General features: G+C 38.2%; 1 protein-coding gene and 1 long non-coding RNA gene across 2 annotated transcripts in view; one reads left to right on the plus strand and one right to left on the minus strand.

Moving 5' to 3' along the window:
- mettl24 (methyltransferase like 24) overlaps nucleotides 1-25,974 on the minus strand; it is a 33,929-nt gene that overhangs the window by 1,519 nt on the left and 6,436 nt on the right. Inside the window, exons 2-4 of the mRNA XM_058056579.2 lie at nucleotides 4,810-4,908; nucleotides 4,479-4,594; nucleotides 194-419 (exon numbers count right to left, since the gene is read on the minus strand). Coding sequence (XP_057912562.2) covers nucleotides 194-419; nucleotides 4,479-4,594; nucleotides 4,810-4,908 — 441 coding nt within the window. The remainder of the gene's footprint in view (nucleotides 1-193; nucleotides 420-4,478; nucleotides 4,595-4,809; nucleotides 4,909-25,974) is intronic.
- Nucleotides 4,697-7,288, plus strand: LOC144902089 (uncharacterized). The gene is made up of 3 exons (XR_013630343.1): nucleotides 4,697-4,755; nucleotides 4,858-4,985; nucleotides 7,054-7,288. It is a non-coding gene; the product is annotated as an uncharacterized LOC144902089 (long non-coding RNA).

Raw genomic sequence — 25,974 nt, forward strand, 5'->3', positions numbered from 1 at the left:
GTCTGTTTGACTTCTGTCTGCCCTGTTTTCACATTACAGCTTTTGGCCAAGCAAGAAATAGAAATTTCAACACGTTTTAAACCCCTAGTCATCTTTCATCCAACTGTCAAGCCCAGCATCGATGTGTCCAGGTAAGTACATTCATCTAAGTATCTAGAAACAAAGTGATTGCATGAGATTGTCCACTTCTTACCTCCCGATGACCAAAGTTGTTGAGGATGGTGGCCAGTTTTTTGGTGTTTGCATACTGATGCTGTGCCACAACTGCAGGGTTGGGATCCCTCCAGTCAATGGAGAGCCGGTGAAGCCACATTTCAGCATACTGCAGGTGTGATTGCCTCAAACTGGGATCAAAGCAATGGACCTCACACCCGGATTTGGCGAGGAAACGTTCCAGGATACGGTCATCTGGGCCCAACCTGGAGCCCAAACAGTACAAGGAGGTAGAAGTTTAAGAGGTTTGTATACTCTCTTTGATTTGTCTTTGCACTGCTCCACTTTGATATATGATGTCTAAATCTGGGAACAGACATTTTGCTCTTTCCAGGTTCCTCTACCGCTGTTTATCTCACACTGCAATTTCTCTTTCTTCCCTTTCCCAACCACCGTCTCCGTACTCCCTTGTGTCTTGTTTGTGTCGCGACTGTAATCCGTAATTGCGGGAGGGGGAAAACACATTCCACAGTACTCATCTTTTACAGATGAGGCCCCACAGTCCCAGATTGCATCCCGCTAGCACCAGGGAGCATGAATGATGCAAAGAGAAGGAAATGGAGATGCGCATAGATGTCTGTTTTTACCCCAACTAAATATTTCATTGAGACTTTCCGAGTTGTCCGTCGGATATGGACAACTGTGGCGATGCTTCAGGGGAGAGGGTTTTACTGGAAAATAACTCCTGACAATGAAGATTGAATACTTCATCCATACATGCTGTACAGACTGTAAATCTGCTGTATTGCCCCACATGTGCTTTTTGCAGGAAAGAAATACCATTAAAATTCTTAAATGCCAACTGCTAATTGAAAATTCCAGAATAGCTGAGATAATTTTTCACTTCACTCCAAGTTGAACTGCTGGGCTAATGATGTTGCCTGCCTCACTCTGAGACCCCGGAGGCTTCAATTGTTTTCCCACATAGAAAAGTTAGCACTTCATCCATTTATAGCTGCATCCCGCTTACATAATCCTGCTCAAAATGTAACGTAAACCCCCCTTCAAGGGAGTTATAGTCACCCGTATGACACAAACATCCCATTAAAAGCCAACCATTATGACATCGGTCCCAACAGCAGCACAAGTTGCTCACTAATTACTGGGATTTTTGTAATTGTCATCACAGCTCATGCTGCGAGGATTGCACATGCTTATTTTTAAAGGCACCAACTATAGGTAGGCAACGTGATGTGTGTGTGTGTGTGTGTAAGATAGGTCAAATAGAGGACAATGCGAGGACTGTAGAAAGGATTTGGCACCATTACAGTTTTACGTAATGAACTCTTACTCTGGACTCCTGACTTTTCCTGTGTCAAAATATTTCAGTTTGGTTGCGTGTTATGAAATACTGTATGTGTGTAAGGCACACATACAGTGAAAGAAAGTGAAAGTATTTGAGAAACAATAAAATGGACAACAAATGAATTGAATAATTTCTTTGTAGGTAATAGCAGCCCTTCTGCCAGAGAAATAACATCAAAAGAACATCCCTTTTAATAATATTATTGCTGCACTGCAAAAAAAATTCAAAGCTCCCACAGTTGGTGAAGTGATTGACATCATATAAAATCTTAATAAGCGTTTTTGGACAAACTCGAGACTAAGCTGATAACGTAAGTAATTCCTTATATGAGCAAACATGTTTTTGCAGTTTCACCAAAAACTGGGGTAGTCTCTTCATTAATTTCTCACTTTTTTTTTAGTGGGGGACTAAAATTTTCCTGAAACTTACTCATGTTCTACTGCTGATTACTAAAGAATGTTAAAAGGTAGGACCGAACCTTTTTTTTCAGAGGAAAAAAAATTTCTTTTTTTGAATCTTTCTTTTGGTAGATTAAATGTTCCAATATTCCAATACCATGTGCCTTGGAAGATCAGCCAAAATTGTCTAATATGGCCGGGGTTGTCTTTTGAAAAATAGCTGGAAAAAGTGAGTTGATTATGATGCAACAAATCACAAATTCATAGTGATACCTTGATTTTTGTTATCAATTTGTTCTAATTACATGTTTTTCATCAAAATTTGAATAATCAAAAAGCGATATCAAAATGTTCCGTATCGCCCACCCCCGATAAGAGGATTAAGACCCACGTGTATGCTGTTTTTTTTACACTTTTTTTTTTACATTTTTAAAAATTTTTTAGTGGGGAACAAAAATTTTCCTGAAACGTAATCATGTTCTACTGCTGATTACTAAAGAACGTAAAAAGGTAGGACCAAACCTTTTTTTTCTGATGAAAGGTGGGAGTCTAATCTTTCTTTAGGTAGGTTAAATGTTCCAACCTCAGTTCAGTTCGGCCCTCTGCTAAGTGCAATCTCGGCTACATTCTGGAGCAATGGGACAAAAGAAATCCCTCACAGAGCCACGCCCAGACGAGTGTTTATGGTTCTGAAATAGGATATCATAAAAACTCCATATGGTGTAGATAGTGGGAACAAATCCCTCAGCCATATCCATGCATTCCCTGACTTGATTCCAGCACACCTGTGCTCGGCAGTCCCTCAACACCTCACACTAATAAGCTCCCTGGTCTCCACAACACAAATCCCAAAGCCCTCAGCAGAGGCCCAGCAGGGTAGCGTCAGCCTTAGAGCCAACAGAGACACATTGACTTAACCATCTTAATGTTGATGAAATACCACTGACTTCTACTGGGATTTGATCCAAGTAGCTCCAGCAAAGCGAATGCAGAGGATTATCGTACTTTTAATTACAGTGTCACTCAAGAAATTAAGCATTAGAGACACAAGATAGATGCAGCGCGAGTATAGCCCTCAGTGACCAATTAGTGGCTGACATGAAAAACAAAGACGAGGATGTGAGACTTGCATGGAAAGCCATCACAGGAGGAAGTTACAATCATGGCTGACATGAGAACAGCTGCATTTGAAGACTTGATGTACTATTACAGCCTGATTTACAGGATATGACAGCTTGTCACTGATACCATATGTGCATATAACTCACTGATCAGTCAAGGAGTGAAATATTTACAAACTTTTCAACAGCAGTGAGTAGTGATTGGGGATGTGGTTTGTGTGCTATTGCGTGTATGACATTATTTCTTACGGTAATATAACATTGATATTGTGTGCTGGCCGATAATCTGGTATCAACTGTCGACATTGGATCAATGTATGATGTATCAATATTGTTGCCATATGAGGATATGGTATCATGGTTAATACTGAAAGTAGGAATGTGCCTGTTACTACATGTTGTAACCATGTATATCAGGGGTCTCAAACTCAATTTACCTGGGGGCCACTGGAGCTAGGGTCTGGGCAAGGCTGGACCGCATCAGGTTTTCAAAAAAAAAAAACCCGCATTTATTAAAAACAGAAAAATATACAAACTTTTTCAGTGCTTTGGTTCCGATTTTCTACAAGAAAAGCTCTGATAAAACATTCCACTGTTCTCAAATATCTTAATTTTTGTTTTTCTGCACAAAATAAGATGAAAAATAAACAAATCAAGAATAAAGAAAATCAATCAATCTGTAATAAATAAATAGAATAATAATAATAAAACGACAAATAATAAAAACTTAAGAAACCACGTATAGTTGGTGGGTAGACAAATTATTTTTTTCAGATTAAAATGAACAAAGCATTATTAGAGCCCTGTAGACATGACAAAACACGACTATAGTCACATTTATACTCTTTTTATTTACAACATATTGCGCAACTGCAGGGTCTTGAGACACATGCTAACTCGCAAACGAGAGAGCTAGCAACCTAAACAGTAGCCTTCAAGTTATTTCCTTTAAACTGAAATAGCCAAAAACTTACCACTTCCACATGGATAGGGAGGATAACTATTAACAGTTATTTAACCTTTAACATGAACATGAATCAAACGTAATCATTTTTTCTGGGTACATGATACCATACAGCATCCATATCAAACTTGCGCGGGCCGCACTAACATTAAACTTTCATATCAAGGCGGGGGCCTCAAACTAGTGTCCTGCGGGCCACATTTTGATGTATATTGAACCACAAAACCTTTTTAAGAGCAGGCTTTCTACAGCAAACTAGGTGAGTCCCATTATGTGTGTTAATTACCTGCCTATGTTTAGCTCTTTTTATATCTTTAGAATGCAGAGAGAAGAGAAATATATCAAATATCGGTTTTGTTATCAAGTACTGACATTAACAATATATTGTAGATGAATAACTATGAAACATGGATATTGACACTCAGTTGTCCTTCCGTTTCTTATCCTGTTGTGTTGATGTGTGTGTCTGTACTCACCCAAAAGAGTAAACCCTGCAGTGCTTGTGTTTCATCCTGTGAGTCAGGCTGTACTTTGGGTCCAGACATACAGCCCAGCCTCTATCTGGGTCCACATGAAGACTTTCACAGGACAGCTGGACACATGCACACCAATCATTACTCATTATGTGCAACATCAATTCGTTATGATGCAATGCAATACATATGACAGAGTTTGATTCATCGCAGTGCAATGCAGTGTTTGGCTCGGTGGTTTTCACGCAAAAGGAGCTCATAGTAGCTGGAGCCAAATGGGGTGAGTACCCAGGTCGGGTTGTGTATCTGGTTTAAATACATAGCTGTCACTCACTTGTGGCGTTGTAATGTAGTGGAGAAACCTTTTTGCTTCATCCTCCAGAGAGTGACTGTGACTGGCCCAAGGCTGCAGGGCGATGCGCCACCGAGGCGCCTGCACACATAGAAAAAGAGTCCATCGTTAACACAACACGAGAACCATAAAAGAAATCCAGCACAAGGACCAGTGAAGTATGTGCATGAATTTGCTTTGTTCTGTACGCTCTGACTTATTGTCTGATTTTTTTTTTATTACACCAGAGACGCTACAAAAGATATGCATAGTTTTAATTGCTTGAGACTAGATCAGATTTAGACAGTAAACACAAAGGCTGTAGTTATTTCCAGCTCCGGAGTTGAGTGCCGTCCTGGGAGTGTGTTATTTACATAAAGGTAGACATTATTCATCCTGCTACCTTTACCCTGATGTGTGAGCTGACCTTTTTATGTACTTCCAGCATAGTAAAACATGGCTGTCAGTGCTCGGTGCAGGTTGGAACACATTCTGATCAGAGGGCAATGGGCTCACCGGGAGGTTGCAGGAAGGAACCGTTTGAAGGGATAGATTTGGGTCGATGCAAGCTCATTATCTTGGGACTTTGCTGCAAAAAATGAACAGATTTGAAGCCCTCAAAAAATGTCTGCAGTGCTCCGGCACTAGCTTCTTCAGTTCTCTATCTGAGTCCAGCAACTGGCACTTGAGACTCGACGTACTCTCCGGTGAGAATTTAACTCACAGTAGATAAAAATGGTCTTGTGGAGAGAGCCATCTGCTCAACATTTGTTCCCGCTAGGCTCAACATCAACGTGAAATTGTTATTAACGTGTAAATGTAACTTAACATAATCATTTTGACACCGGAATATAATGTTATATTTATTTCTCATTCGAGAAAATCTTCTCATAATGTGAACAAATGAGTGATCTTAGCATCATGTCTCAAGGTTCAGCCAGGCAGCAACAAGTCATTATCGCCTCTGTCTGAGGGCAGAGGGGGAAGCAGTGTTCATAACAAACACAAGAAAGCGTCTTATTGATGTGTTTGGGGATGTTTGTGCACGGGCCAATGAAGCCGGGCATGTTGGTGGATGTGTGCTTCTCAGCCAAGGACGTGTGTGAGCATTCAGGCCATGCACGAATAATCCCTCCTGGGGAAAGACGAATGGATGGTTGAACGAGAGATGACTGGATAAAACAAAAGAGGAGCTAGCATGCATGGGTGGTCTTTAATCACTACTAACCAATCCTTAATCATAAGTAGGCACTAATGCCTACTAAAAGTCATAAGGCTTGTGCCATTTTTGCTGTAAGTAACTTAAACGCCTGAGTGTGAGCAGCCAGGCCATGCATGAATAATCCCCATGGGAGAAGACGGATGCATGGATGAATGAGACATGACTGGATAAAATAAGAGGGGACAGCCTGCCAAAACACTAGACGCAAGTGAGAGGAATATGTGGCACTGAAAAAATACACAAACAAGTGCAGTACGGTCGTCAAACCGTAGTGACAAGCTTGGTTAAAGCTGTCAGCCACCCTTACTTTATATGGTATTCTTAAAATATATGTTTATGTTCAATGTGTTATAGGTGAAAAATCATTAGGATCAACATACTGCAACTTTCTTCTTAAATTTTCTTGTTGTAATATGATGGCTATATTCCCATTGTATTTTGACTTTATTCCCATAGTATTATTACTTTTCCCCCAACATAATCTTTCATTAATTAGATAGATAGATAGATAGATAGCCTGGCTCCCGTATAATAATTATGTGGAGAATAAATAGATGACATCAAATATGAACAATGTACAGCGTAAACAGTAATTTGTACAAATAATTTGGAATAAATAATAATTAAAATTTTTGTTTTACAGTTTACAATTACAGTTGCATTTTGTTTTGTTTGTTTCTTATAGTATAACAAAATTTTTTTTTGTTATATTTTTTTATTTAAACTCTATGCTACTAAAATATTACTTTCCCTCAATAATATTAAAAGTATTTTACTCGTATAATTGAGACTTTTATTCTTGTAAGACTGCAACTTTTTCCTTCAAATATTTGGGCTATAAATATAAACCAGAAAGAAGTATGCGGGCTCTAGAGCCTTTTCCATTCGGGCCCCAACGTTGTGGAATGCTCTACCTGTTAATATTAGAGCTGCTACCTCAGTAGAAATGTTCAAGTCATTATACTTTAGCGTTTAGTTACAAATATTCCCTGCCTGTTTTGACTGCCGCTCCTTCTCTCTCCCAGGAGAAGCTGTTTGGAAGTTGCCTTGACGAAACTGGACATCTGCCGTGGCCTACCTTGTGGAGGCGCTGCAGCAGAGGGATGGTGATCATCTCAAGACCCGCGGCTGCCCAACTGTCCTAATGGCATTACATCTTGGACCTGGACTATTATACTCTCTGTTTATATTTAACTGTCACATGTTAACCTCTCGACATCCATTGCAGCTTGGTCATCCTAGAAGGGGGATTCCCCCATCTGCGGCCCCTTTTCAAGGTTTCTTTTTCCCTAATGGGTTTTTGAGTTTTTCCTTGCCCTGATGGGGGTTCAGATCAGGGGATGTTGTTTGTCGTCTATTGTCTATCATTTACTGTTGCCTGCTTGTTAAGCCATTTGAGGCTCTTTTGTGATTCAGGGCTATATAAATAAACTTGACTTGACTTGTTGTAAAATTATTGCCATTTTTTCTTTTCTGTTTCAGCTTTCCTCTTTTCTTCTCGTAATCATGACTTCATTCCCATAATATTTTGACTTCATTGTCATCATATTATAACTATCTGCAACCTAATTTTCCAAATATATTTTTTGTTTGTTGTTTTGTTTCTCTTACTATTACAGCTTTTATATTACTAAAATGATGTAACTTTTCCTTATATTTTTGCTGTTTTTTTCTTCTCTTGTGACAAAAACAGGGGAGTCCCTAAAACGAATGACAGCGAATGACAGCGAATGACAGGAGGGCGAAGGACAGACGGTGTCATTCCTGCATGCCACCACAAGGGGGAGTCCCTAAAACGAATGAGGAAGGACGGCGAATGACGAATGACAGACGGTGTCATTCCTGCATGCCACCCACAAGGATGGCGAATGACACACTTCTGATACGGAATGAAACACGTTTAAACAGAACAAAGCACTCATCCAGTATCATTCCTTGATCTAAATAACAACTATGGTGATCGGCACATTTTTAATACGGAATAATACAAATTTACAGAGATACAATTCTCTCTCATTCCTGAATCCCAGTGAAACACAAGATCGTTATCCTGCTTCCCACCTACAAATATGGGGAATGACACACTTGTAATCTGGAATGACACATCTACAAAAAATAAAGCCTGCGTTCAGTGTCATTCCTTAATCTAATTGAAAAGTATGGGGAATGACAGATTTTTGATATAGAATGACACACATTTACAAAGAACAAAGGCCGCAAACCGTGTCGTTCCTTGACCTAATTTATAAGTATGGCGACTGAAAGGCTTTAATGTACACTTATACATATTTACATAGAAGTCAGTTACCATTCCTTCTCAAAACTATGTTACAGTACATTAAAGGCCTGTCATTCGCCGTCTTTCACGGATTGAGGAATGAGAAGGAATGGTAATCGGATTACTTTTGTAATCGGATTACTTTTGTAATCGGATTACTTTTGTGAACGGATTACTTTTGTAATCGGATTACTTTTATAATTTTTTGTAATTTTTTTCAATTTTTCTTGTCTTTCATTTTTTCTTGTTTTTGTATAGCACCGTTCATGCTTTTTCTGGCAAGCTAACATTATATACACGTACATATGTCATGTTTATTGTTGTCATTAGCGAATGGGGCAGATATGATTGTGCCCCATGAGCATTGTATAGCACTGTTCATGGTTTTTCTGGCAAGCTAACATTATATACATATACATATGGGGCACAATCAAATCTGCCCCAATCGCTAATGACAACAATAAACATGACATATGTATATGTATATAATGTTAGCTTGCCAGAAACAGCATGAACGGTGCTATACAATGCTCATGGGGCACAATCAAATCTGCCCCATGAGCTAATGACAACAATAAACATGACATATGTATATGTATATAATGTTAGCTTGCCAGAAAAAGCATGAACGGTGCTATACAATGCTCATGGGGCACAATCAAATCTGCCCCATTCGCTAATGACAACAATAAACATGACGTATGTATATGTATATAATGTTAGCTTGCCAGAAAAAGCATGAACACACCAACAGCTGCTCGATTGTTTTGCCTGGTTATGTCAACCACTCGGTGCTATACAAAGCTCATGGGGCACAATCAAATCTGCCCCATTCGCTAATGACAACAATAAACATGACATATGTATATGTATATAATGTTAGCTTGCCAGAAAAAGCATGAATGGTGCTATACAATGCTCATGGGGCACAATCAAATCTGCCCCATTCGCTAATGACAACAATAAACATGACATATGTATATGTATATAATGTTAGCTTGCCAGAAAAAGCATGAACGGTGCTATACAATGCTCATGGGGCACAATCAAATCTGCCCCAATTGCTAATGACAACAATAAACATGACATATGTATATGTATATAATGTTAGCTTGCCAGAAAAAGCATGAACGGTGCTATAAAATGCTCATGGGGCACAATCAAATCTGCCCCATTCGCTAATGACAACAATAAACATGACATATGTATATGTATATAATGTTAGCTTGCCAGAAAAAGCATGAATGGTGCTATACAATGCTCATGGGGCACAATCAAATCTGCCCCATTCGCTAATGACAACAATAAACATGACATATGTATATGTATATAATGTTAGCTTGCCAGAAAAAGCATGAATGGTGCTATACAATGCTCATGGGGCACAATCAAATCTGCCCCATTCGCTAATGACAACAATAAACATGACATATGTATATGTATATAATGTTAGCTTGCCAGAAAAAGCATGAACGGTGCTATACAATGCTCATGGGGCACAATCAAATCTGCCCCAATTGCTAATGACAACAATAAACATGACATATGTATATGTATATAATGTTAGCTTGCCAGAAAAAGCATGAACGGTGCTATAAAATGCTCATGGGGCACAATCAAATCTGCCCCATTCGCTAATGACAACAATAAACATGACATATGTATATGTATATAATGTTAGCTTGCCAGAAAAAGCATGAACTGTGCTATACAATGCTCATGGGGCACAATCAAATCTGCCCCATTCGCTAATGACAACAATAAACATGACATATGTATATGTATATAATGTTAGCTTGCCAGAAAAAGCATGAACTGTGCTATACAATGCTCATGGGGCACAATCAAATCTGCCCCATTCGCTAATGACAACAATAAACATGACGTATGTATATGTATATAATGTTAACTTGCCAGAAAAAGCATGAACACACCAACAGCTGCTCGATTGTTTTGCCTGGTTATGTCAACCACTCGGTGCTATACAAAGCTCATGGGGCACAATCAAATCTGCCCCATTCGCTAATGACAACAATAAACATGACATATGTATATGTATATAATGTTAGCTTGCCAGAAAAAGCATGAATGGTGCTATACAATGCTCATGGGGCACAATCAAATCTGCCCCATTCGCTAATGACAACAATAAACATGACATATGTATATGTATATAATGTTAGCTTGCCAGAAAAAGCATGAACGGTGCTATACAATGCTCATGGGGCACAATCAAATCTGCCCCAATTGCTAATGACAACAATAAACATGACATATGTATATGTATATAATGTTAGCTTGCCAGAAAAAGCATGAACGGTGCTATACAATGCTCATGGGGCACAATCAAATCTGCCCCATGAGCTAATGACAACAAGAAACATGACATATGTATATATGTATATAATGTTAGCTTGCCAGAAAAAGCATGAACGGTGCTATAAAATGCTCATGGGGCACAATCAAATCTGCCCCATGAGCTAATGACAACAATAAACATGACATATGTATATGTATATAATGTTAGCTTGCCAGAAAAAGCATGAACGGTGCTATACGATTGTGCCCCATGAGCTTTGTATAGCACCGAGTGGTTGACATAACCAGGCAAAACAATCGAGCAGCTGTTGGTGTGTTCATGCTTTTTCTGGCAAGCTAACATTATATACATATACATACGTCATGTTTATTGTTGTCATTAGCGAATGGGGCAGATTTGATTGTGCCCCATGAGCATTGTATAGCACAGTTCATGCTTTTTCTGGCAAGCTAACATTATATACATATACATATGTCATGTTTATTGTTGTCATTAGCGAATGGGGCAGATTTGATTGTGCCCCATGAGCTTTGTATAGCACCGTTCATGCTGTTTCTGGCAAGCTAACATTATATACATATACATATGTCATGTTTATTGTTGTCATTAGCTCATGGGGCAGATTTGATTGTGCCCCATGAGCATTTTATAGCACCGTTCATGCTTTTTCTGGCAAGCTAACATTATATACATATATACATATGTCATGTTTCTTGTTGTCATTAGCTCATGGGGCAGATTTGATTGTGCCCCATGAGCATTGTATAGCACCGTTCATGCTTTTTCTGGCAAGCTAACATTATATACATATACATATGTCATGTTTATTGTTGTCATTAGCGAATGGGGCAGATTTGATTGTGCCCCATGAGCATTGTATAGCACCGTTCATGCTTTTTCTGGCAAGCTAACATTATATACATATACATATGTCATGTTTATTGTTGTCATTAGCTCATGGGGCAGATTTGATTGTGCCCCATGAGCATTGTATAGCACCGTTCATGCTGTTTCTGGCAAGCTAACATTATATACATATACATATGTCATGTTTATTGTTGTCATTAGCGATTGGGGCAGATTTGATTGTGCCCCATGAGCATTGTATAGCACCGTTCATGCTTTTTCTGGCAAGCTAACATTATATACATATACATATGTCATGTTTATTGTTGTCATTAGCGATTGGGGCAGATTTGATTGTGCCCCATGAGCATTGTATAGCACCGTTCATGCTTTTTCTGGCAAGCTAACATTATATACATATACATATGTCATGTTTATTGTTGTCATTAGCTCATGGGGCAGATTTGATTGTGCCCCATGAGCATTGTATAGCACCATTCATGCTTTTTCTGGCAAGCTAACATTATATACATATACATATGTCATGTTTATTGTTGTCATTAGCGAATGGGGCAGATTTGATTGTGCCCCATGAGCTTTGTATAGCACCGAGTGGTTGACATAACCAGGCAAAACAATCGAGCAGCTGTTGGTGTGTTCATGCTTTTTCTGGCAAGCTAACATTATATACATATACATAGGTCATGTTTCTTGTTGTCATTAGCTCATGGGGCAGATTTGATTGTGCCCCATGAGCATTGTATAGCACCGTTCATGCTTTTTCTGGCAAGCTAACATTATATACATATACATATGTCATGTTTATTGTTGTCATTAGCGAATGGGGCAGATTTGATTGTGCCCCATGAGCTTTGTATAGCACCGAGTGGTTGACATAACCAGGCAAAACAATCGAGCAGCTGTTGGTGTGTTCATGCTTTTTCTGGCAAGCTAACATTATATACATATATACATATGTCATGTTTCTTGTTGTCATTAGCTCATGGGGCAGATTTGATTGTGCCCCATGAGCATTGTATAGCACCGTTCATGCTTTTTCTGGCAAGCTAACATTATATACATATACATATGTCATGTTTATTGTTGTCATTAGCGATTGGGGCAGATTTGATTGTGCCCCATGAGCATTGTATAGCACCGTTCATGCTTTTTCTGGCAAGCTAACATTATATACATATACATATGTCATGTTTATTGTTGTCATTAGCTCATGGGGCAGATTTGATTGTGCCCCATGAGCATTGTATAGCACCATTCATGCTTTTTCTGGCAAGCTAACATTATATACATATACATATGTCATGTTTATTGTTGTCATTAGCGAATGGGGCAGATTTGATTGTGCCCCATGAGCTTTGTATAGCACCGAGTGGTTGACATAACCAGGCAAAACAATCGAGCAGCTGTTGGTGTGTTCATGCTTTTTCTGGCAAGCTAACATTATATACATATACATACGTCATGTTTATTGTTGTCATTAGCGAATGGGGCAGATTTGATTGTGCCCCATGAGCATTGTATAGCACCGTTCATGCTTTTTCTGGCAAGCTAACATTATATACATATACATATGTCATGTTTATTGTTGTCATTAGCGAATGGGGCAGATTTGATTGTGCCCCATGAGCTTTGTATAGCACCGAGTGGTTGACATAACCAGGCAAAACAATCGAGCAGCTGTTGGTGTGTTCATGCTTTTTCTGGCAAGCTAACATTATATACATATACATACGTCATGTTTATTGTTGTCATTAGCGAATGGGGCAGATTTGATTGTGCCCCATGAGCATTGTATAGCACAGTTCATGCTTTTTCTGGCAAGCTAACATTATATACATATACATATGTCATGTTTATTGTTGTCATTAGCGAATGGGGCAGATTTGATTGTGCCCCATGAGCATTGTATAGCACAGTTCATGCTTTTTCTGGCAAGCTAACATTATATACATATACATATGTCATGTTTATTGTTGTCATTAGCGAATGGGGCAGATTTGATTGTGCCCCATGAGCATTTTATAGCACCGTTCATGCTTTTTCTGGCAAGCTAACATTATATACATATACATATGTCATGTTTATTGTTGTCATTAGCAATTGGGGCAGATTTGATTGTGCCCCATGAGCATTGTATAGCACCGTTCATGCTTTTTCTGGCAAGCTAACATTATATACATATACATATGTCATGTTTATTGTTGTCATTAGCGAATGGGGCAGATTTGATTGTGCCCCATGAGCATTGTATAGCACCATTCATGCTTTTTCTGGCAAGCTAACATTATATACATATACATATGTCATGTTTATTGTTGTCATTAGCGAATGGGGCAGATTTGATTGTGCCCCATGAGCTTTGTATAGCACCGAGTGGTTGACATAACCAGGCAAAACAATCGAGCAGCTGTTGGTGTGTTCATGCTTTTTCTGGCAAGCTAACATTATATACATATACATACGTCATGTTTATTGTTGTCATTAGCGAATGGGGCAGATTTGATTGTGCCCCATGAGCATTGTATAGCACCGTTCATGCTTTTTCTGGCAAGCTAACATTATATACATATACATATGTCATGTTTATTGTTGTCATTAGCTCATGGGGCAGATTTGATTGTGCCCCATGAGCATTGTATAGCACCGTTCATGCTGTTTCTGGCAAGCTAACATTATATACATATACATATGTCATGTTTATTGTTGTCATTAGCGATTGGGGCAGATTTGATTGTGCCCCATGAGCATTGTATAGCACCGTTCATGCTTTTTCTGGCAAGCTAACATTATATACATATACATATGTCATGTTTATTGTTGTCATTAGCGATTGGGGCAGATTTGATTGTGCCCCATGAGCATTGTATAGCACCGTTCATGCTTTTTCTGGCAAGCTAACATTATATACATATACATATGTCATGTTTATTGTTGTCATTAGCTCATGGGGCAGATTTGATTGTGCCCCATGAGCATTGTATAGCACCATTCATGCTTTTTCTGGCAAGCTAACATTATATACATATACATATGTCATGTTTATTGTTGTCATTAGCGAATGGGGCAGATTTGATTGTGCCCCATGAGCTTTGTATAGCACCGAGTGGTTGACATAACCAGGCAAAACAATCGAGCAGCTGTTGGTGTGTTCATGCTTTTTCTGGCAAGCTAACATTATATACATATATACATATGTCATGTTTCTTGTTGTCATTAGCTCATGGGGCAGATTTGATTGTGCCCCATGAGCATTGTATAGCACCGTTCATGCTTTTTCTGGCAAGCTAACATTATATACATATACATATGTCATGTTTATTGTTGTCATTAGCGATTGGGGCAGATTTGATTGTGCCCCATGAGCATTGTATAGCACCGTTCATGCTGTTTCTGGCAAGCTAACATTATATACATATGCATATGTCATGTTTATTGTTGTCATTAGCTCATGGGGCAGATTTGATTGTGCCCCATGAGCATTGTATAGCACCATTCATGCTTTTTCTGGCAAGCTAACATTATATACATATACATATGTCATGTTTATTGTTGTCATTAGCGAATGGGGCAGATTTGATTGTGCCCCATGAGCTTTGTATAGCACCGAGTGGTTGACATAACCAGGCAAAACAATCGAGCAGCTGTTGGTGTGTTCATGCTTTTTCTGGCAAGCTAACATTATATACATATACATACGTCATGTTTATTGTTGTCATTAGCGAATGGGGCAGATTTGATTGTGCCCCATGAGCATTGTATAGCACCGTTCATGCTTTTTCTGGCAAGCTAACATTATATACATATACATATGTCATGTTTATTGTTGTCATTAGCGAATGGGGCAGATTTGATTGTGCCCCATGAGCTTTGTATAGCACCAAGTGGTTGACATAACCAGGCAAAACAATCGAGCAGCTGTTGGTGTGTTCATGCTTTTTCTGGCAAGTTAACATTATATACATATACATACGTCATGTTTATTGTTGTCATTAGCGAATGGGGCAGATTTGATTGTGCCCCATGAGCATTGTATAGCACAGTTCATGCTTTTTCTGGCAAGCTAACATTATATACATATACATATGTCATGTTTATTGTTGTCATTAGCGAATGGGGCAGATTTGATTGTGCCCCATGAGCATTGTATAGCACAGTTCATGCTTTTTCTGGCAAGCTAACATTATATACATATACATATGTCATGTTTATTGTTGTCATTAGCGAATGGGGCAGATTTGATTGTGCCCCATGAGCATTGTATAGCACCGTTCATGCTTTTTCTGGCAAGCTAACATTATATACATATACATATGTCATGTTTATTGTTGTCATTAGCGAATGGGGCAGATTTGATTGTGCCCCATGAGCATTGTATAGCACCATTCATGCTTTTTCTGGCAAGCTAACATTATATAGATATACATATGTCATGTTTATTGTTGTCATTAGCGAATGGGGCAGATTTGATTGTGCCCCATGAGCTTTGTATAGCACCGAGTGGTTGACATAACCAGGCAAAACAATCGAGCAGCTGTTGGTGTGTTCATGCTTTTTCTGGCAAGCTAACATTATATACATATACATACGTCATGTTTATTGTTGTCATTAGCGAATGGGGCAGATTTGATTGTGCCCCATGAGCATTGTATAGCACCGTTCATGCTTTTTCTGGCAAGCTAACATTATATACATATACATATGTCATGTTTATTGTTGTCATTAGCTCATGGGGCAGATTTGATTGTGCCCCATGAGCATTGTATAGCACCGTTCATGCTGTTTCTGGCAAGCTAACATTATATACATATACATATGTCATGTTTATTGTTGTCATTAGCGATTGGGGCAGATTTGATTGTGCCCCATGAGCATTGTATAGCACCGTTCATGCTTTTTCTGGCAAGCTAACATTATATACATATACATATGTCATGTTTATTGTTGTCATTAGCGATTGGGGCAGATTTGATTGTGCCCCATGAGCATTGTATAGCACCGTTCATGCTTTTTCTGGCAAGCTAACATTATATACATATACATATGTCATGTTTATTGTTGTCATTAGCTCATGGGGCAGATTTGATTGTGCCCCATGAGCATTGTATAGCACCATTCATGCTTTTTCTGGCAAGCTAACATTATATACATATACATATGTCATGTTTATTGTTGTCATTAGCGAATGGGGCAGATTTGATTGTGCCCCATGAGCTTTGTATAGCACCGAGTGGTTGACATAACCAGGCAAAACAATCGAGCAGCTGTTGGTGTGTTCATGCTTTTTCTGGCAAGCTAACATTATATACATATACATATGTCATGTTTATTGTTGTCATTAGCTCATGGGGCAGATTTGATTGTGCCCCATGAGCATTGTATAGCACCGTTCATGCTGTTTCTGGCAAGCTAACATTATATACATATACATATGTCATGTTTATTGTTGTCATTAGCGATTGGGGCAGATTTGATTGTGCCCCATGAGCATTGTATAGCACCGTTCATGCTTTTTCTGGCAAGCTAACATTATATACATATACATATGTCATGTTTATTGTTGTCATTAGCTCATGGGGCAGATTTGATTGTGCCCCATGAGCATTGTATAGCACCGTTCATGCTTTTTCTGGCAAGCTAACATTATATACATATACATATGTCATGTTTATTGTTGTCATTAGCGAATGGGGCAGATTTGATTGTGCCCCATGAGCATTGTATAGCACCATTCATGCTTTTTCTGGCAAGCTAACATTATATACATATACATATGTCATGTTTATTGTTGTCATTAGCGAATGGGGCAGATTTGATTGTGCCCCATGAGCTTTGTATAGCACCGAGTGGTTGACATAACCAGGCAAAACAATCGAGCAGCTGTTGGTGTGTTCATGCTTTTTCTGGCAAGCTAACATTATATACATATACATACGTCATGTTTATTGTTGTCATTAGCGAATGGGGCAGATTTGATTGTGCCCCATGAGCATTGTATAGCACCGTTCATGCTTTTTCTGGCAAGCTAACATTATATACATATACATATGTCATGTTTATTGTTGTCATTAGCGATTGGGGCAGATTTGATTGTGCCCCATGAGCATTGTATAGCACCGTTCATGCTTTTTCTGGCAAGCTAACATTATATACATATACATATGTCATGTTTATTGTTGTCATTAGCTCATGGGGCAGATTTGATTGTGCCCCATGAGCATTGTATAGCACCGTTCATGCTTTTTCTGGCAAGCTAACATTATATACATATACATATGTCATGTTTCTTGTTGTCATTAGCTCATGGGGCAGATTTGATTGTGCCCCATGAGCATTGTATAGCACCGTTCATGCTTTTTCTGGCAAGCTAACATTATATACATATACATATGTCATGTTTATTGTTGTCATTAGCGATTGGGGCAGATTTGATTGTGCCCCATGAGCATTGTATAGCACCGTTCATGCTTTTTCTGGCAAGCTAACATTATATACATATACATATGTCATGTTTATTGTTGTCATTAGCTCATGGGGCAGATTTGATTGTGCCCCATGAGCATTGTATAGCACCGTTCATGCTTTTTCTGGCAAGCTAACATTATATACATATACATATGTCATGTTTATTGTTGTCATTAGCTCATGGGGCAGATTTGATTGTGCCCCATGAGCATTGTATAGCACCATTCATGCTTTTTCTGGCAAGCTAACATTATATACATATACATATGTCATGTTTATTGTTGTCATTAGCGAATGGGGCAGATTTGATTGTGCCCCATGAGCTTTGTATAGCACCGAGTGGTTGACATAACCAGGCAAAACAATCGAGCAGCTGTTGGTGTGTTCATGCTTTTTCTGGCAAGCAAACATTATATACATATACATATGTCATGTTTATTGTTGTCATTAGCTCATGGGGCAGATTTGATTGTGCCCCATGAGCATTGTATAGCACCGTTCATGCTTTTTCTGGCAAGCTAACATTATATACATATACATATGTCATGTTTATTGTTGTCATTAGCGAATGGGGCAGATTTGATTGTGCCCCATGAGCTTTGTATAGCACCGAGTGGTTGACATAACCAGGCAAAACAATCGAGCAGCTGTTGGTGTGTTCATGCTTTTTCTGGCAAGCTAACATTATATACATATACATACGTCATGTTTATTGTTGTCATTAGCGAATGGGGCAGATTTGATTGTGCCCCATGAGCATTGTATAGCACCGTTCATGCTTTTTCTGGCAAGCTAACATTATATACATATACATATGTCATGTTTATTGTTGTCATTAGCGAATGGGGCAGATTTGATTGTGCCCCATGAGCTTTGTATAGCACCGAGTGGTTGACATAACCAGGCAAAACAATCGAGCAGCTGTTGGTGTGTTCATGCTTTTTCTGGCAAGCTAACATTATATACATATACATACGTCATGTTTATTGTTGTCATTAGCGAATGGGGCAGATTTGATTGTGCCCCATGAGCATTGTATAGCACAGTTCATGCTTTTTCTGGCAAGCTAACATTATATACATATACATATGTCATGTTTATTGTTGTCATTAGCGAATGGGGCAGATTTGATTGTGCCCCATGAGCATTGTATAGCACCATTCATGCTTTTTCTGGCAAGCTAACATTATATACATATACATATGTCATGTTTATTGTTGTCATTAGCGAATGGGGCAGATTTGATTGTGCCCCATGAGCTTTGTATAGCACCGAGTGGTTGACATAACCAGGCAAAACAATCGAGCAGCTGTTGGTGTGTTCATGCTTTTTCTGGCAAGCTAACATTATATACATATACATACGTCATGTTTATTGTTGTCATTAGCGAATGGGGCAGATTTGATTGTGCCCCATGAGCATTGTATAGCACCGTTCATGCTTTTTCTGGCAAGCTAACATTATATACATATACATATGTCATGTTTATTGTTGTCATTAGCGAATGGGGCAGATTTGATTGTGCCCCATGAGCTTTGTATAGCACCGAGTGGTTGACATAACCAGGCAAAACAATCGAGCAGCTGTTGGTGTGTTCATGCTTTTTCTGGCAAGCAAACATTATATACATATACATATGTCATGTTTATTGTTGTCATTAGCGATTGGGGCAGATTTGATTGTGCCCCATGAGCTTTGTATAGCACCGAGTGGTTGACATAACCAGGCAAAACAATCGAGCAGCTGTTGGTGTGTTCATGCTTTTTCTGGCAAGCTAACATTATATACATATACATACGTCATGTTTATTGTTGTCATTAGCGAATGGGGCAGATTTGATTGTGCCCCATGAGCATTGTATAGCACCGTTCATGCTTTTTCTGGCAAGCTAACATTATATACATATACATATGTCATGTTTATTGTTGTCATTAGCTCATGGGGCAGATTTGATTGTGCCCCATGAGCATTGTATAGCACCGTTCATGCTGTTTCTGGCAAGCTAACATTATATACATATACATATGTCATGTTTATTGTTGTCATTAGCGATTGGGGCAGATTTGATTGTGCCCCATGAGCATTGTATAGCACCGTTCATGCTTTTTCTGGCAAGCTAACATTATATACATATACATATGTCATGTTTATTGTTGTCATTAGCGATTGGGGCAGATTTGATTGTGCCCCATGAGCATTGTATAGCACCGTTCATGCTTTTTCTGGCAAGCTAACATTATATACATATACATATGTCATGTTTATTGTTGTCATTAGCTCATGGGGCAGATTTGATTGTGCCCCATGAGCATTGTATAGCACCATTCATGCTTTTTCTGGCAAGCTAACATTATATACATATACATATGTCATGTTTATTGTTGTCATTAGCGAATGGGGCAGATTTGATTGTGCCCCATGAGCTTTGTATAGCACCGAGTGGTTGACATAACCAGGCAAAACAATCGAGCAGCTGTTGGTGTGTTCATGCTTTTTCTGGCAAGCAAACATTATATACATATACATATGTCATGTTTATTGTTGTCATTAGCGAATGGGGCAGATTTGATTGTGCCCCATGAGCATTGTATAGCACAGTTCATGCTTTTTCTGGCAAGCTAACATTATATACATATACATATGTCATGTTTATTGGGGCAGATTTGATTATGCCCCATTTGCTAATGACAACAATAAACATGACATATGTATATGTATATAATGTTAGCTTGCCAGAAAAAGCATGAACGGTGCTATACAATGCTCATGGGGCACAATCAAATCTGCCCCATTCGCTAATGACAACAATAAACATGACATATGTATATGTATATAATGTTAGCTTGCCAGAAAAAGCATGAACGGTGCTATACAATGCTCATGGGGCACAATCAAATCTGCCCCATTTGCTAATGACAACAATAAACATGACATATGTATATGTATATAATGTTAGCTTGCCAGAAAAACCATGAACAGTGCTATACAATGCTCATGGGGCACAATCATATCTGCCCCATTCGCTAATGACAACAATAAACATGACATATGTACGTGTATATAATGTTAGCTTGCCAGAAAAAGCATGAACGGTGCTATACAATGCTCATGGGGCACAATCAAATCTGCCCCATTCGCTAATGACAACAATAAACATGACGTATGTATATGTATATAATGTTAGCTGGGGCACAATCAAATCTGCCCCATTTGCTAATGACAACAATAAACATGACATATGTATATGTATATAATGTTAGCTTGCCAGAAAAAGCATGAACACACCAACAGCTGCTCGATTGTTTTGCCTGGTTATGTCAACCACTCGGTGCTATACAAAGCTCATGGGGCACAATCAAATCTGCCCCATTTGCTAATGACAACAATAAACATGACATATGTATATGTATATAATGTTAGCTTGCCAGAAAAACCATGAACAGTGCTATACAATGCTCATGGGGCACAATCATATCTGCCCCATTCGCTAATGACAACAATAAACATGACATATGTACGTGTATATAATGTTAGCTTGCCAGAAAAAGCATGAACGGTGCTATACAATGCTCATGGGGCACAATCAAATCTGCCCCATTCGCTAATGACAACAATAAACATGACGTATGTATATGTATATAATGTTAGCTGGGGCACAATCAAATCTGCCCCATTTGCTAATGACAACAATAAACATGACATATGTATATGTATATAATGTTAGCTTGCCAGAAAAAGCATGAACACACCAACAGCTGCTCGATTGTTTTGCCTGGTTATGTCAACCACTCGGTGCTATACAAAGCTCATGGGGCACAATCAAATCTGCCCCATTTGCTAATGACAACAATAAACATGACATATGTATATAATGTTTGCTTGCCAGAAAAAGCATGAACACACCAACAGCTGCTCGATTGTTTAAATTACTATTGTAATCTGATTTCCTCAGTAATTGGATTACAATAGTAATTTGATTACTATTGTAATCTGTTTGCATTAGTAATTTGATTACTTTGTAATCTGATTACTTTAGTATTTTTTTTCAATTTGTCTAGTTTTTCATTTTTTTCTGTTTTTTTCATTTTTCCCGTTTTTGTCTTTTTTTCATTTTCTCAGTCATGTCATTTTTCGAATTTCACAATAGTAAAAAAATTCACAATAGTAATCAAATTACTATTGTTACTATTGTTACTATTGTTACAATAGATTACAATATTGTTACTATTGTAATCTGATGTAATCAGTAATTGTAATCCGATTACTGAAGTAAATAGATTACAATAGTAATCTGATTACTATTGTAATCTGATTACTGAAGTACGAATAAAGGCATATCTTAAGTAATCAGATTTTATTGTAATCCGATTACTGAAGTAATCAGATTACAAAGGTAATCAAATTACTATTGTAATCTGATTACCTCAGTAATCGGATTACAATAGTAATTTGATTACTATTGTATTCTGTTTGTATTAGTAATTTGATTACGTTTGTAATCTGATTACTTCAGTAATTTTTTTTCAATTTTTCTTGTTTTTCATTTTTTACTCTTTTATTTCCTAATTTTTCCTGTTTTTGTCTTTTTTTCTCTTTTTTCAGTCATGTCATTTTTCGAATTTCACAATAGTAAAAAAATTCACAATAGTAATCAAATTACTATTGTTACAATTGTAGCTATTGTTACAATATTGTTACTATTGTAATCCGATTACTGAAGTATTCAGATTACAAAGAGAATCAGAGAATTTACAGACCTTTCACAGCCTTGTAGCTCAGCCATACGATCACGTAGAAACGTGATTAATGGCTCATTTTCTAGACAAACTTCTCATCTCTGTGGCAAATTAGTTTTTTCGTTGGATGTTTAGTTTTGGCTTTATCTTCGTCAGAAGGAGGAGTGCGCATGACTGAAATCCACCTTGGCTCTCACTCTAATGCTAGAGCGTTGGAGGCTGAAAGAAAATTTTTTTTTGCAAAAACTTTTCCTCCTGGCCACACCGTTTTAGCTAGAACCTATTTCTTTTGGTGAAAACATAGGAATCTCTGTCCCCTTTCCAAAAATGTCCCTCTTATGGCTGAGAGATGTACGGATTGCCTTCTGTGGCCCCTAGAACCGACAAAAGCCAAAATATTCTCCCATTGACAAGAGGCCATCTTTTGTTTCTCCAACTCTTTAATTGTCTATGTTTTCAACTCGGCCTCTTGCGGTCATTTCTCAACCGATTCGCAAAACGAGCAGATCTATGCGGAGCCCCAACCCTTGGGCCACTCACGGTCATCCTGTGGTGTCAATATCTCGAATCGTTTGGCCACAAGTAGCTTCTGTTCGACTTGAGGCATTCAGGCTTTTCAGTGATTTGTGCTCATTCATTGTCAATATGGCCGCCACCTGCTGCAGTAGAATGTTTAACCCTTTTCTCCTCTTCCTCCCAGGCGCTCCCTTTTAAAACGACCGTGTGTTGTCATGTGCGATGACAATGATTCCCTTCCCGGCTGATACCATACATCTCATGTATCTGGGAGATTTTAAAACTTCTGTCTTTCTAATTAAGCACCTCAAATGACTGGCGTATGAAAATATCAACATTTTCATAGATCCATCATACAGCATTAAGCTGCCCTTTAAGTACTACATGACAATGCAAGTGCTGCATGCAATTGTAAAACAACACGACATCATGTGCAGACACCACAGGAGTGCATGGCCATATTCACTACATTGCTAGGTGCTAGCATGCTAATTGCTAGCATGTTAGCATTTCAGCTAATTTATTCCTGTCGAAAGGCAAATACACACATGGCATTATGCACAATAGGAGGTTATAGGACAGCCTTGACACTTTGGGTACTTGAGGCTCTCTTGCTAGGTGCCAGCATGATAACCGTTAGCATATTAGCATTTTAGCTAATTTACTCATGTCTAAAGGCAAATACACACATGGCATGATGTAGGGACACTATGGGACTGCCTTAACACTTTTGGGACTTGGTGCTTTCTTGCTAAATGTTACCATGCTAACTGTTAGCATGTTATCATTTTGACTTTTTTATGCATATCTAAATGAAAATACATACATGGCATCATGTGTGGACACTACTAGCATTTAGCATGGTGACTACTATCTTGCTAGGTGTCACCATGCTAACTGTTAGCATGTTGGAATTTTGGCTATTTTACTCCTGTGCAAAGGAGTAAAATGATGTGACATGATGTAGGAATGCTTGCTTTTGCATGTTTGCTTTTTTGCTAAATTCTTCCTGTAATGTATACACAGCATTGCTCGGCGGCGTGGCACAGAAGACACCGGGCCCGAGGTTCACAGCACAGATTGCATGCCCATCAAAATTTCACCGGAAAGGTGGAAATTAAGTCAGTTACCATTCCTTCTCAAAACTATGTTACAGTACATTAAAGGCCTGTCATTCGCCGTCTTTCACGGATTGAGGAATGAGAAGGAATGGTAACTGACTTCTATGTAAATATGTATAAGTGTACATTAAAGCCTTTCAGTCGCCATACTTATAAATTAGGTCAAGGAACGACACGGTTTGCGGCCTTTGTTCTTTGTAAATGTGTGTCATTCTATATCAAAAATCTGTCATTAGATTACTTTTGTAATCAGATTACAATAGTAATCAGATTACTTTTGTAATCAAATTACAATAATAATCTGATTTTTTTGTAATTTTTTATTTTATTTTTTCTCTTTTTCTCATTTTTCCCGTTTTTGTCTCATTTTTGTGAAATTTGAAAAATGACATGACTGAAAAAAATGAGAAAAAAGACAAAAACGGGAAAAATGAGAAAAAGAAAAAATGAAAAACAAGAAAAATTGAAAAAAATTACAAAAAATTACAAAAAAATTACAAAAAAATTACTAAAGTAATGCGATTACTTTTGTAATCCGTAATTACAAAAGTAATGCGATTACAAAAGTAATCGCATTACTTTAGTAATTTTTTTCTCATTACTTTTGTAATTGGATTACTTTTTTAATTGGATTACTTTTGTAATCAGATTACAATAGTAATCAGATTACTTTTGTAATCATATTACTTTTGCAATCAGATTACAATAGTAATCAGATTACTTTTGTAATTTTTTGTAATTTTTTTGTAATTTTTCTTGTTTTTCATTTTTTCTCTTTTTTTTCTCATATTTCCTGAAAAACAAGAACAAATGAAAAACAAGAAAAATTGAAAAAAATTACAAAAAAAAAAAAAAATACTAAAGTAATCCGATTACAAAAGTAATCGGATTACAAAAGTAATCCGATTACCATTCCTTCTCATTCCTCAATCCGTGAAAGACGGCGAATGACAGGCCTTTAATGTACTGTAACATAGTTTTGAGAAGGAATGGTAACTGACTTCTATGTAAATATGTATAAGTGTACATTAAAGCCTTTCAATCGCCATACTTATAAATTAGGTCAAGGAATGACACTGTCTGTCCTTCGCCCTCCTGTCATTCGTCATTCACCGTCCTTCCTCATTCGTTTTAGGGACTCCCCCTTGTGGTGGCATGCAGGAATGACACCGTCTGTCCTTTGCCCTCCTGTCATTCGCTGTCATTCGCTGTCATTCGTCATTCGTTTTAGGAATTCCCCAAAAACAGTCACACTTTGGATCCCCTGTGGTCGAGACTGACTCAACAGCGCCTCTGCTGGCTGCTCCAAGACACTTCAGTGTCATTCATTTCCATGAGGCAATCCTTACTTAAAGATATATCACAGACTTATGAGAAGGATTAAGTTGATCCTTTTTAATAAAGGCAGAGGATTTTAGCCTTAAGTGATTCTGGGGATTGAGGAGAAAAAGTGACGTGTGCCCACGTGTTGTCAGTTAAAGCTAATCCAAGCTGAGGCACCTTGAGAACAATTTGTCGGATCATCCAAACAGAATCAAGCCATGTTTTCTATTTAAAGTCGCAGTTTGTAAAAAAAAAAAAAAACAGTTTGCAGATCTTCAACATCCACACAGACAACCTCCGTGTACCTTGTCACAGCGGAAGCC

This window comes from Doryrhamphus excisus, linkage group LG19, assembly GCF_037039965.1.
Source record: "Doryrhamphus excisus strain RoL-2023G ecotype Guam linkage group LG19, RoL_Dexc_Guam_v1.1, whole genome shotgun sequence".
Lineage (NCBI taxonomy): Eukaryota > Metazoa > Chordata > Actinopteri > Syngnathiformes > Syngnathidae > Doryrhamphus > Doryrhamphus excisus.